Source organism: Pseudopodoces humilis, chromosome 8, assembly GCF_049639895.1.
Source record: "Pseudopodoces humilis isolate 2021_Gansu_Grassland_sample_001 chromosome 8, ASM4963989v1, whole genome shotgun sequence".
Taxonomy (NCBI): Eukaryota; Metazoa; Chordata; class Aves; order Passeriformes; family Paridae; genus Pseudopodoces; species Pseudopodoces humilis.
In genome coordinates, this window is record NC_142207.1 from 10,881,092 (window position 1) to 10,894,902 (window position 13,811).

A 13,811-nucleotide genomic window follows, 5' to 3' on the forward strand; every position below is an offset into this window, starting at 1 on the left:
CGAGTATAGTATTATTTGAAATAGAATAGTAGGGGCAGGGGGTTGAATTGGCAAAGAAGCATTGTGCCCTTTCTTGTATGATCCTGCAGTTGCAAATATCACTTCAGGGGACTCTTGATTTGCATAATGCCTACTATGAAGGGAAAGCAAGAGAGCTTACTGATGGGGAAAAAAGGATTAAGTGGTGTGTCTCAGTCAAAATCTGTTAGTGTCTTTTCTCCCTTTATATCACTGGCTCGAGTCAAATTGAGCAGTCAAGCATGCCTGGAGGTGTGGCTGTCCTGGGATGATTGTGCCCAGAGAGGGATGTGCCCCTCCTGGCACTGTCCCCACCCCGTGGCAGCAGGGGCTCAGCGGGTTGCTGTGTGTGAGTCACAGATAGGCACTCGCATAGATAAAGTATTTAAGAGTAGGGGAGACTGCCAATTCAGATCTGAGTGTTACCTTGCTCCTGCTCCCTCTGGGATACTAAGCAGCTGCGCACAGCAGTCCCCCGATGGGAATTGAGTCTCCCCTCCATCTGCTTTTCATGCAAACCCTTGCTGCTTCACCGGGCCGTTGTTGCTCCCTATAGGGTGGGAATCCTCACCATTCCCTTTTACCCACCATTTTTAAGAGTCTGCCTTTTGGGATGACTTTATGTTTTTAAGCACATTCAAAGTTTTGACACTGTAAGTAGATGCTTCATAGTAATCCTGTCGTGTTTTTCTCTTTATCGACTCAGCCTTCTCTGCTCCTTCTTTATAACCAGGTATACCTCCTCCACAGCCAGGTTAGGGATATAGTCATGCTCTGCCTTCTCACAGGCTAAATCATCGTAGATGCTCACATGAGCCTTTCTTTGCAGTTGTATTACTGCAGCTGTGATAATCTGTTTGTAGGCCGACAAGTTTTGGTTTGTTGTTAATTAGATCAATGAGTGTAGCTGGAAAATCTGGCACGTTTTTGAACATGTGAGCTGCTGTTTCAGAACTGAAGACAGACAGATGTGTTCTCAAGCTTATCTGATTTCTCCAGCTACACTAAGTGATCTAATGACTGATACCTTTTTCTTGCAATTTTCCCCTTTCCTAATTTCTCTGAGGTTGACATGTACATGCCTGCTCCCACCTAGCTGTGCTGGAAGAATAATTAATTGAAGAACTACAGGAATGGGCATAACAAAATATCACTGGACTTGCTGCTGCTTACTTACATTACTTCCCTCTGCTGGTCAGAGGAGGAATATTTCAAATATACCCTTTCCTCATTTGCTAGAAGTTATTGGTTATCCCTTGGTCCAGGTGCTTGGGGTGATTCTCTCCCCTTTGTTGCCTTGAAGCTCTGGCTACGAAGTGTTAAGTATATTAGCTGAACCAGAAAATCCCTAGTGCCACCAAGATGTGCAGGAGGAATTAGTTATGTGTTTGTAGAAGATTTTAAAGGGAGCCATGAAAGAGGCAGGGAGAGAGAGTAAAGGGAGAGGGTAGTATTAGACAAACAATAAATACAGGAAACCTTTGTGCTACACTTGGAGATGAGCTGCCTTGCTATTCTTCTTGAACAGTTCCACTTGCACTTAATGGATTCTTAAGTAAGTTATAAAGAAATTGAGTTACATGCGTAAAAAATAAAGGTAGCTATGTCAGTATTCAGGACTAGAGCTCAGTTTCCAGAGTGTTTGGCAGCTCTGAGTGAGGACAGATGAAACTCCTGACTTTTTTTTTTCTGGACCATGATTGTCCAGTCCTGAAGAGTCATTGAGAGCTCAGGACTGCTCAGGATGCACTGGCTGCTGCCACAGCATGGGCTACACAGGCTGAGGCAACACTACAACCACAGCCACTTTCCCTGGTGCATCATTTATGTATACATGAGAGGTTTGGCCTAGGGAAGGCAGGAGTAATTCTGCCTGCATGCCCATGCAGCTGGGAGAATCCTCATTAAATCAGCTCTAATGTTGTCCTGAGATTTGGCACAAAGCATGTGAATAAAGGAAAGAAGTGAAACTCTGTGGATGAAGGAATCTAGATGGACTATATCCCAGAGTCTCTAAGAACCAGCTAATGAACAATTCCAATTACCTTTATAAATATCATGGACTCTAGGCAAACCCCCAGTGCCATGAATAGCAAAGGTAATACAAAAGTGTTAGTGAGAAAGCAGGCCAGTTTCTGCCCAGCTAATTGAGTCACTATTAAGTTACAGAAGTCCAATGCACTAAAGTCACACAAGTAGCTCCAGTAAGTCTGTGTGGGAAATGTCAGTTGGATTTGGGGATAAGACAAAACATCTGTGAACATACAGGCCCACAGTCGCTAGAGAACGCCTGGACCTTCCCCATTCAACCAAGCACATCAATGGGGTGTTAAATCCCATTCCGCCTGTAAAATTTGGCAGTCAGGGCCATACTAGAGAGTGAAACCTGGAGAAACAAATGACTCGACTGTGCTTTCAGTTACAGCAATGGAAAGTCATTGAAACAAATCTATGTCAGTATTAATATGCAGGAAGATCTGAATTAATATTTGAGAGGCAACATATCACATACCCTGATGAAATGAAAGGTGGTTCAGCTGAGCTGACAGCTGAGCCAAGACCTAATGCTGAGCAGGGAGAAATCAAACATAATCATTTTTTGCGCCGAGTTTGAGCTGCAGAGTCTCAGCTGGTTAAAAATGTAGCTTCGCTCGTCCATACATCTAAAGAAAAGAGGGTGGTATTGGTGTCTTAAATAATCTTGTGATGTGTAAATAGAAATTGGCTTGGACAGGAAGGCTGCTGTAGAGATTGAAACCTGGCTAATGGACTGTGAACATCAGGCAATTGTTGATGGGAACAAACAGGGCTATGGGGAGGAGTTGTTTGGGGCACTGCAAGCAGTAGTGCAAGGTTTGGCTTTATTTAATATCTTCATTAACGAGCTTGGAGAGAGTGCAGTCAGTGTATTAATTAAATGAGCAGAAGATACTAAACTGAGAGGTGTGTCAAAAAAACAGCCACTGGTAAAACTAATGGAAAATGACCTGAGTAGGTTACAAATGTAGAAAGGAAATAACAAAGTGAAAGCAACATGAGGAGAAAACAAAGCAATCCTGAGGAAAACAATAAAAAAGCAGCCATTTAGAGGGTGGAAGAATTTGGAAAGCAGTAAGACTATAAGAGACTGAATGGAGTTAACAGATGGCAAATTTGGCCCAGTTTTTACTTTTATTTTTATTTTTACTACTTCTTTTTTCACCACTGCAGTTACACCTTTGCAATTCTCAATCTAAATGCAGCACTGTGGGCTGGCACCAGGCTGCATGACTTGTGCTGGTAATTCACCAGAAGAAGCGGCTCTGAGGCCAAACAAAACCTCAAGGCTGCTTGCTCCAGTATGAGTGCAGCGAGGCAGTGGGAGCTGCCCCCCAGCCAGCCCCAGACTAGTTACCATCAGCTGAAGCACAACAGAGCCCAGTGCTCCAAACCATCATCTGCAGCCAGAGTGACTATTAATGTCAGGGGGCCATGGGTATACCCCTGGTGAATTTGAGTACTGGAGGGTGTGCAGGGTTGGGTGCTGTGGCTGAGGTGCTGAGCCTCTCTAGTAACACTCTAGTGTGCATGGAGCATCCAGGAAGGGCATTCACCAAGGCACAGGAATGCAGTGAGGAGATAGTTTGCACCTTCCCACACAGCTGAGATCATGTCTGCTATATCCTGTGCACCAGCTATATTGGGAAGCAGTTGGGGCAGCCTTGAATTCCTCTTTTGTGTCTGGACACCACGTCATGAATGTTGCCTCCACCAAATCGTAGGCAAGCCGGGGCTAAATTGCAAGCTTTAGGCTAGACACCTGCACTTGCCAGTGGGCAGATTTCCATGACCTCCTCAAACTTCAGCTTCCAGTTGAGAAAAATACTTCAGTTTGCCTCACTGCTGCATGCAGTTTGTTTTGCCATCCTACTCATGTGCTTGAAGTCAGAGATGTGCCAAAGCATCCTTCTGACAATGGTCCTTTATGTTGCCAGCTCTGAAGGGTTTTGTAACTTTACAATGGCAGTAATATAACTTCACTCCCTCCTAAGTGCAAGGATAAAATAGCTATTTTCAAACAGCTATAGATAACTTCAGCTATTCATTTTCTGATAATTGGATGTTAGTTCTATTGTCAACCTGAGCACATCTACAGATGCTGCCGTCATTTGGGGGTTGTTTAATTTATTTACCAATAGCAGTGAACAAAGAATCTCCAGTCTAAAAATATGGTAAGCTTCCATCCAAAAAGAACATGCAATCATAAGTTTAGTGTCCCAGAGGGATTTTTTTGTATCTCTTTTTGAGATGAATAACCTTCTTATATAGAAAATAGGTTCCTCATCTGTACATCTACACTTCACTGTAAATCCTGCAAACAGCTTTATTGAATTCATCAGGAAAAAACTCAATACATAAACCCTGGCCACTGCTTCCTTTGCTTCATGTAGGCAGAGCTTAAGAGGTTTTATAAAAGCATCAGGTGAGATACTTTGCTTGACGTAAGACACTAAGCAAATTTTAAAGAAAAATCAGAAAGAGGAATCATTTGAGTCTTAAAAATCACTCCTAGCTTGGAGTAAATACGTGGGTCTCATAAGGTCTTTCTGGCAACTATCCATCTTTTCAGGGTTATTTGTAATTCTTAGCTCAAGAGGCACAGCAGTGTTGTGGCATCCAGTTGATCAGAAGAAAGGGAGTATGTGGGTGGGCCAGACGTCATGTATTTTCTTGGTGTCAGTTATTGCCAAAAGAGGCTATTTTAGTTGTACAGTTTATTTTGTTAAAATGTAATTATTATGCTAATTGTTCCCAAATTTACTGGTTAATTATAATTCCGAAATCTCTGCCCTGGTACTTCCTGAGATGTACAAGCTTTGGGAAATGTTTCATAATATTAATATTATTTCCACAACCGAGTCATTTGGCTAATGTTCCTACAATGCAAAAAGTAACATCCTTTAACAAGAAGGCATGGCTAGCTCCATGAAACAGCTGATCTGCATCAAAAAGGCATTTTGCTCAATCTGATTTCACTGCAAGAAGCAAATGGCTTAAAAGGAGCACAAAAGAACCTAAATGTTGGATCTTGGTTTCATTACATCATTACACAATTCCCTTATCCCTCTGTTTTCCTGGGGAATGAGGGGGCGTAAAGGCCATCCCACTGGGTGCTACAGGAGGTCTGTTGGATGCTATTACAAGGAGAGCTGGAAAGGCTGTCTCAGTTCTTTTAGGGAAAATTGTGTCACTGAGTTCAGCAGGAGCGTTGTCCTTGATTTCTGCAGCGGAAGGATGAGGGATGCACATGGGCTTCATTTGGAGTTACAAAGAGGAATGGGTTGGCTACAAAGTTGCTGTCTGCTCCCTGGACCTGAATTTAGACCTCCTCCTGTGTTCCCAGTGGATGACCGGGGTTAGCAGTGGTTGGAGTTGTTACCCCTGTTTCCTTCATGCCTGCACTCATCCTGTGGTGAAGGAAAGGGGAAGTTTTTCTCTGTAGTACACTGGGATGTTCAACATTACAAACTTCCAAGGTGGAAACTTAAACCTGTGCAGCCCTGGCACAAGCAGCACATCTCTGATGAGCCATGGAAAGGTGAACTGCATTGCTCAGCTTCTTCAGAGGTTGAAGTGGTGGTAACTGTAAACACCGGAAAAAATGCTTTGAAAGTGCCCAGGGAAGGTCACCCAACATTTTTTTCTTTTTTACCTCTTTAAAGAGGAAAGTGTCATGGGTGGGAGATAGAAGAATTGAAATTACACCTGCTCACAGAGAAATAGTGGAGAGACCGTGAGGTTGGGGGAAATTGTCCTTGCCCACTGACTTCACTGGGATTGTGGTGCTGCATAGCTAGTGAAGATTAACCTACAAAACTCCTGGGAAACTTGCTGACTCTTCCTCCACAACCCCCAAAATAGAAAGGAATATCTGGAGCTTAGAGAGAATGCTGAGCTCTGAAAAGCTGAGTGCTTTCTACATGAGCAGATTAAGGAAATCTTGCCATCATATGTTACCCTGTGGGACCTACATTATGGCCCTAATTTTAGTATTGGTTGTATGAGTATCAGATGCTAAGTATCATTTTCACTTTAGGTTCTCAAAAATACATGGAATTCCTTTTAATTTGGAGTGGGGAGATGCTCCTCTACTTTTTAAATCAAGTTTTGAAATTTTCATGACTGTAAATTGAAACATTTGATCTGTTTATGTGTGTAAGAAATGTTTACACAGCTTATACTTGCAGCTGTAGAATGAGAGTTGGGAGTAGTACTGGAAGTCCCATACTGTTACGTGTAAAGATGTTTTGATACATCTGGGAGAATGTAAGCAAGTAGGTCAGTGGATAATGACTTAAAGATTTGGAGCAGAGGCAGAATTTGGGGAAGTAGTGGCAAGGCCTTGCTGGAGAAAAAGGAACAAATGGAAAATCTGAATGATGACTTAGGCTAAAAATATCAATGGAGAAAATTGAACAAAGTTAAATGTATGCATATGGTACGATAGAGTCATGTTTAACACGCCCAGCACTTGGCTGTAACTGGGGGAAGCAGCCTATGAGTGCGTGTGAGTGTTCTGCCTCTTGTGTGAACTCGGGGGCAGAGCCCACACGAGGGAGGGAACTGTGACCCTTCCCCTCAGACACCCCCACTTCTAACTGCAAACACACTTACATGAGTGATCAGATTGTTCATATAATCCCATAAATATTGAAATGCTCAGGATTCTGTTGTGCTTGGCATGGACATGCAATTCACCAACAATGAGATTGGACCTGTGGCAGTGGCACTCAGCCTCTTCATCTTCCTTCCTGCTGTGGCCATGGAGTTGCAGTGCTGGTAATGGGTATCCTGGACTAGGAACATCAGTAGGAAACAGCAGCCATCATGTACAGCCAGTGTGAACACCTGTGGGGCTCACCAGAGAGCAAATCCCCCAAACACTAGGTGATAGTATTTAGTAAAGTGCCTTTTTTCAGGGAATCTCAAACTTTTTTTTTCTCAAGCTGGGTCAGAAGACACGGAAGCGCAGAGCAGTTAATTGGATTCCCCAAGGAAGCATAGCAAGCACTGGAGGACTGAGGCTGGCTTCCTTGTTTCCCAGCCTCCAGCACAAAGCAGCAGACTGTTGGCCACACTACTTTAATATTTCTTTGGGTGACTGGGAGCAGAGCATGACATTTCCTTTTTTACTTTGATATTGAAGGGCACAAATTCTCATTTCTTGAAAATATTTGTCACTTAGAGCATGCCTATACAAATTCTCTCCTTGCTTCCTACAAGTGTTGTGCTGTGGGATCAATTTAGGGACTCCAGGCAGGGGAAGATCGCAGTCAGACCAGGGGGGAGCTGGGTCTTCTCCAGTTTTCATATGTGAGATGTTTCAGGCAGTGTTCATTTCTGAAAAACTTATTTGGTGGTTCAGCAATTGTGAAATTTCTTTGCCAGGGTAGCTTTGTCACAGGAAAGCTTTTCCTCCTAACATCTTGTATGAAATTGGGAGTTGTAAGCTCCCAGGGTAGCTGTAGCTGTCAGTCTGCTGATTAGAATAAAACATTTTCTTTTCTTCCTCCTCCTCTCCCCCTCCCCATGCCATAAAATGATTTGATTACAAAGAAATAGGGAGATAAATGTACTGCCTGTGGTCTTGTCTTTGAGCCCAGGGTAGCTGATCCTTTCAGCGGTCACAGCTGGGATGTGGATAAACCCTGACTGTGCAGTGGGCACATGCACAGGGTGAGACCCTGCTCCCCATCTGTAGAGAGCCCACTGCTGCCAGGTCACCCCGCTGCTGCTGGGGCTGGAGGGGACAGAACCTTCCCCAGGAATTTCCATCTGTACCTGCCCTCAGGCAGAACAGAGATTTCTCACCTTGCTGGCCAAGCCACTTTGCCTGAAGTTCAATGGGATGAGTAAAGCTGAAGGAGTTGGGTAGCTCTGGACTTGAGCATTAGTTAATTAGCTCTCACCTTGCCCTGAGCTGGGTCAGGCATGAGGTGTTTGTCTCAAGGGGGAACTGAGGTGAAGTGGTTCATCACTAAAGAAGCATCAGATCATGCCAGAACAACCATTAGGGCCCAGGACTAGCTGGCTCATTAGACCTCTCCATCTCTGCTCCTGACAGGAGAGATGCTCATCCTCTCTTTAAATGTGCTGTTAATTAAATGTTCCCTGAAGATAAGGATGCTGTAGCAGCATGCCTAGTGTTGACTCCCACATCAAAGGAGTGAGCTCCCTGCACAACAGCCATTAAAGGTGCACTTTGGACTGACATAGGCAGAGATAGGCATGAAAAATTTAAGCTGGGGGTTAGGTAAAAAAACTGATAAAAGTACCTCAGACAAATTTCACAGAAATCAGATGACTGTGAGGTAGGAGAAAGTTCCATGGAATTATTGCACACATACACACAAAGTGTGATTTTATCCTTGTACATAGGTAACAGCTGGCATAGCAATGGGCAAAATCTGGGGAGAGGGGGATATCTCTCTGTTGGTGGGAAGAGGGGAGGGAAAAAAAAGACATTTCTAAATTTTTCTGGTGAAACGGGCATTTGTCGTTCTCATTTTTTATGTTATTGTTTCCAACAATTGTTACGTGGTTGTTAAATTTTTTTAAGTAATTTTAGATTTTCAAAAAGTGACCATGATTTGTCACTTATACTGTAGCTTACAGAAGTGACACACTTAATATCGGGGGGTCCAAACCTGGATATCTACCAATGGAGATGGAGATCAGGTAAATGCACACCTGCTCTTCCAAGGAGGAAAAGCTGCCATTTGGCACCTGGTTTGAGAGGGAGGCACAGGCTGTACCAGAGCATTTTGGACGAGGTTAGAACTGAGCGCTGCCATTAATTGCCAACCTTTGTGTAGGCCCAGCATGGCTTTGTGTGACAATGGTGTTCAGACAAACCGCCATCCACCAGGAGACTCCGTGTCCCTGGAGAAGGCTCTGGGTCCATCCCCAGCAGCAGCTGAGCGCAGGGCCGCTGAGGGAGACCTGGCAGGAGCTGTGGTCCCCGAGCCCAGCCCCGTAGCGAGTGCGAGGTGCCAGCTTGCTCTCCCAGCCGGAGGGAAGGTAGTGGCGGCCGCAGCAGAGTCCGTGCTGAAGAAGGCAGGTGAGAGGGAGGTGTCTGCAGGTAGAAAAGAGCAATTGTGTGGCACTGTGGCCATGCCTGTCATCTCCTCTTCTCTTTTACAGACACTTAACAAGAACAACTTGATACCGGACGACAGAACCAACTTCTACCCGCTGCAGCAAACCAATGTGTACACAACAACCTATTATCCCAGTACACTGAATAAATATGATTACAGGCCTGAGGCCTCCCCTGGAAGGACCTTTACCAACAGCTGATGATGGACAGACACCATGGGACTGGATAACTTCCTATATGATTTTTTTTTTTTAAATTGATTTTATGGACCAAATACTGGCCCAGCTTCTAGATGTAAATATTGTACAGTAGGGTCTTTTTTTTTTTCCTTTTGTTAATTGTGTTTCTTGTAAACAGCACATCTCCTTACAAAGACAAAAATTCAAATGGATCGTTCTGCAGAGCTTTTGTGGATATCTGTCTGGAGATGGCTCTTCTACTGCAACTGTTTATGGCTGGAAGGTCAGCGTGCTGTCCAAGGCTGAGGCTGTCCAAGGCTGAGGCTATCCAGGAAGGGGCTGTGTGCTGGGCTGGGTGGCCATTGAGCAGCCACACACAGCACATGGGAGCACTCCAAGCACGGCAAGAGGCGGCCTCCTAGAGTAGGCCTGGATGCAGCCTTCCTGAGCCAGGACAACAGTGGTGCGCTGGATGACACACAGCTCATGGGACAGGCCAAACAGGACTCCATCATACCAACAACTTGAAGAACATTTTCTTTTTCCTTTTTTTATTTTAATTTTTGATTTTTTTATGTTTCTGAGACAAAAAAAAGTAGTAACTTTCTAGGGCAGTGTTCCCTGTATCTTTGACAGAATCTTTTCATATTACAGAAAATACTCTCTGCAGCCTTCTTTGGTAATAAGCAGTTCAGCTGATGAGAAATAACACACAAATGAAGTGCATTACCCAAAGAAGCTTTCCAGAATGTTTCCAGTCTTAATTAAAAGAAAATTATACAGGCAGTGAGACACTGAGAAAAGTAAATGTTGGAATAACATTGGAGACATGAACTTGGAGTGCCTAACAAACAAAGATGTTTATATCACTGGAAAAAGAGATGTGATGATTGCCGCACAAGAGCCATGGGCTTTTTTTCTTTCTTCCTTTCTCTTTTTTTCCCAAGACAGTGTTAACTCTTTTTGTTCTAGCTTTGATCCTGATGGTGTGTGCCAGGAGAGGCAATTTTAGAGGCCATGCTCTTCTTGTGGGAAATCACCATGCTTTGGGCTAATATTTCCTCTTGTTTTATTATCGGGTTTTAGTTCATATACTTTCAAAAAAGGAGTGATTCTGACTTTGCAGGGGGAAGACATTTTTTAAAGGAATGTTTCCATAGTCTGACATGACCCAGAAAGTCTGCTGCACGTTCTTATAGCGTCTTCCAGTCAGTACTCTATGAAATAGTAACACAGCTGAGTAATGTACATTGTTTGCCAATATTTCTTTAATTTTTCTGAGAAAAAAACAACCCAACAAACAAATGCTGCTGCAGCTATTGAAGTAAATTGGAGCGGTGGCATTACTAAACAGTATATCCAGCCTTGAAATGTATTTTGTGTATGTGTGTGACTGTGTCTATAAGAACTGTATTAGTCTGATGCAGAAGCCATGTTGTCTACAACCAGATGTTTGTCTGACATAATTGTTTGGCAAAAAGGAAACTTATTGCTGGTGCTTAATGTACAACTACATCCAGTGTGTTAGCAACGTGAACAAGTTCACCGCTGTTATCATTCAGTGTTTCTAAATATTTATGATGAACTCCTGATGCTAAGTATTTTAGAATGTCGCAGTACTGAGCATGAGATAAAAGTACACCCTGAAATACGCATGAGCTCCACGTGGTCCTGAGCTTGGCTTTGTTGTCTGCACCTTCCCCGAGCAGTGCCAGTGCCTGGCCCCCGGCTCGGTCTGTTCCCAGCAGTCCTGTCTGTCCCCGCTTGGTTTCAGATTTCGCTGTGAGCCGGTTGTTTCTCAGTGCTGTTCCTTTGCAGTTGCTTGTTTGGAAGCCCAGCTTGGGCTGTGTACTCAGCTCTTTCACGTAGGCAGCTGGTAGGAAATGAAGAAAGCCTGTGTTGCTTGTGACAAGTATATTGCTTTTCCTGCGAGGAAGAGCCAATGTGACTCTGCAAGCCTGTGTGTTACGGCGGTTTGACCAGAGGGCAAGTATAAAATAGCCTCCCATTTTAAAATTACTTTGTTTGACTTCAGTTTGCAGTGACTGAAAGCTGTAGGGATATTTGTAATAAAGTGGGGTTATTAGCACTGCCACGAGGACACCTTAGGTTCAGCAGTGCCCATCATTTTCAGCAGCTGCTTTTCTTTTTTTAGCAGCTCGTCCTGTTTCTGCTCTGATCTCACCAGGTGAAATAGATGGGGCAGAGGGAGAGAGATGCCCTTAAATTGATTTTAAGCAGCGGATTCAGGAGCTGATGCAGACCTAGAAGACTTTCTGAAGCACCTGCTACAGCTCTCCAAGTTGGCAGAGTAGTTCAGCAGCCCTGAACCCCCAAGAGCACAGCCAGGCAGGAGCAGCTGGAGCAGAGCAGGATCACCAGGGAAGCAGGATAGCACTGGTGGCAGGTAACCTTCAGGGAGGCTCTTCCCAGGCCACTAAATCCCATTTGAGGAGTGATGACTGTGCCTCGTGCCATAATGAGTTCACCCTGTCTCACTGAATTTCCACATGCCCCTCAGCAATATTTAAAATCCTGACTTAAAGTAGTTCTAACAAGTATGTAGCCCAAGGGTTGGAAATTATTGCATTAGACTATCAGGATGGGATTTCCCAGCTTTAATTTATGTGATTCAGGAGAAAACACTGGCTCCCAAGATCATTCCAGCCATTATAAAATCAAAGCCATCTCTGAGCTTCCCCATCTGAAGATTCCCTGTATTAACACACTGCAATTACCATGCACGTGGCAAGATTGCAGCTGGAGTTTGAGGGGATACAAGCAAGTCAAACCTTGCAATTATCTCAATTTTCTATTCTTCCTTTCTCTTTTCCCCTCTCCCCTTTTTAATTTTTTTCAATTTTTCACTTCACAGAATAACATGATGCAAACTGATTTCTTTTTCCCAGAGTACCATATGAAATTATTTAAATGTTCAAGTCACTAAGATGGGTGATTACTGCCATTGTGCTCAGGAGGTGGATATTTTGTAGGCTATTGGAGGGCAGATGCTTTAAGGGTGGTGCATGTGGTTATAGTTTCATCAAGACATTCCTCCTTATCAGCCATCCAAATGGATTCAGCCCTTTTCCATATAATTGGCAATCACAGCAAGGGGCTGTAGTCTCCATTTGAGCAGAAAGCAGAATCCAAGAGAGAGTGAAAAAAGAAATCAGAGCACTGTATTACTCAATTAATGTTTGCAGGAGAGTGCAGTTCTTTAAGGACGATGTTAATGTGGTGTGAGAGTTGCATTTTTTTTTCAGCTCTCCAATATGTGGCAGGTTAAGGACACCATGTGCAGGGATATTCTTGTAGTCTAGGTAATTTGGCACCTTGAGCATTAGGTCTGTAATATCTGTAGAAGTTTGAGTTGCTCCTGCAGCTGGAAGTTTAACTTGCTAAAATTTTCTATTCCTAGCACCATCTTAAACTGGAGTGGAAATGCATTTCCTTTGGGAGTGTTGCTTTCCACAAATTTCATTATGCTTATACATATATATATAATTTTTTTTTTTCCCTTCTAAGTAAGAGAAGAGGAACCCTGAGTGGTTTCTCTGTAGGTCTGGAGACACTGTGTCTCTGCAACCCCTTTGGATGGGATTCAGGTGTACAGAACATGAAATATGATGGAAATCTTACAGCCAAGTGTGTAGTGGAAACATCTGTAATTAGGCCATTCTCTCATTTTCCATGGAAGTGGTTGCTTTTCTCCCAGCCGAGGGGGTGTGCCTGGTGCTGTTATCCAGGGATGTTGTGCCATTGCTGTCGGGTTTTCCTTGAGCAGTTGCCAGTAACTCACAGCTCACTGACAGACAAACCACTTGAGGATCAAACCCTCACATAAGAGGTGCTGTTGCTCTAAAGGTGCACTTGAATGTTCAGCATATGAGCAAGGGCTGCTCTTAAATGTATGACCTGTACAGATACTATAGGAGAATAACTTTTATTGTCTAACCACCACTGTTCCTACTGCCTTATGTTCAGAAAATGAAGTGTTTGCTTTGGAATCAACAGAGAGCAGGAATGGAGCCCGTGTCTGACGCAGACAATTTGATGCCTCCAGTGATAATCTGCTGTTCAGCCCACCTGGAGAGAAAACTGCTGTCCATTGAGATTGATTTATTCTTTGTACCAAATGTAGTGGGGGAGAGTTATATATATATATAAAAATATAAATATATATATAAAAATGTAAATTTAAAGTTTCTGTAACAACTTACTCTTCTTTTTGTAACAGTGTATACATCTATCAGTGGATAGATACAGTATATATTTATAATATATACACACGGAATATATATATTTAGCAAAATGCCTGCAGAGGAAATTTAGAATAAGAAAGGCAGTGCTGGTATTCAAATTCCACAGGGACAAACTGAAGAAAAAACCCTATAAAAATTTAGTACCCTTTCCATTAGGTTTAAAAATCCACTTTTGAGATAAATAAAATATAATTTTTTAATTGAAAAATA

At 43.3% G+C, this 13,811-nt stretch overlaps 1 protein-coding gene across 2 annotated transcripts in view; it reads left to right on the plus strand.

Moving 5' to 3' along the window:
- Positions 1-13,435, plus strand: part of SEMA5B (semaphorin 5B) — a 264,661-nt gene extending 251,226 nt beyond the window's left edge. The window contains exons 23-24 of one of the 2 annotated variants that reach the window (XM_088058505.1): positions 8,667-8,736; positions 9,202-9,291. In XM_088058505.1, coding sequence (XP_087914631.1) covers positions 8,667-8,736; positions 9,202-9,209 — 78 coding nt within the window. In that variant the 3' untranslated portion in view covers positions 9,210-9,291. Of the gene's footprint in view, positions 1-8,666; positions 8,737-9,201 lie in introns of both variants that reach the window. The other variant, XM_005519650.3, reaches the window with a different exon arrangement.
- Positions 13,436-13,811: the final 376 nt, after the last annotated feature.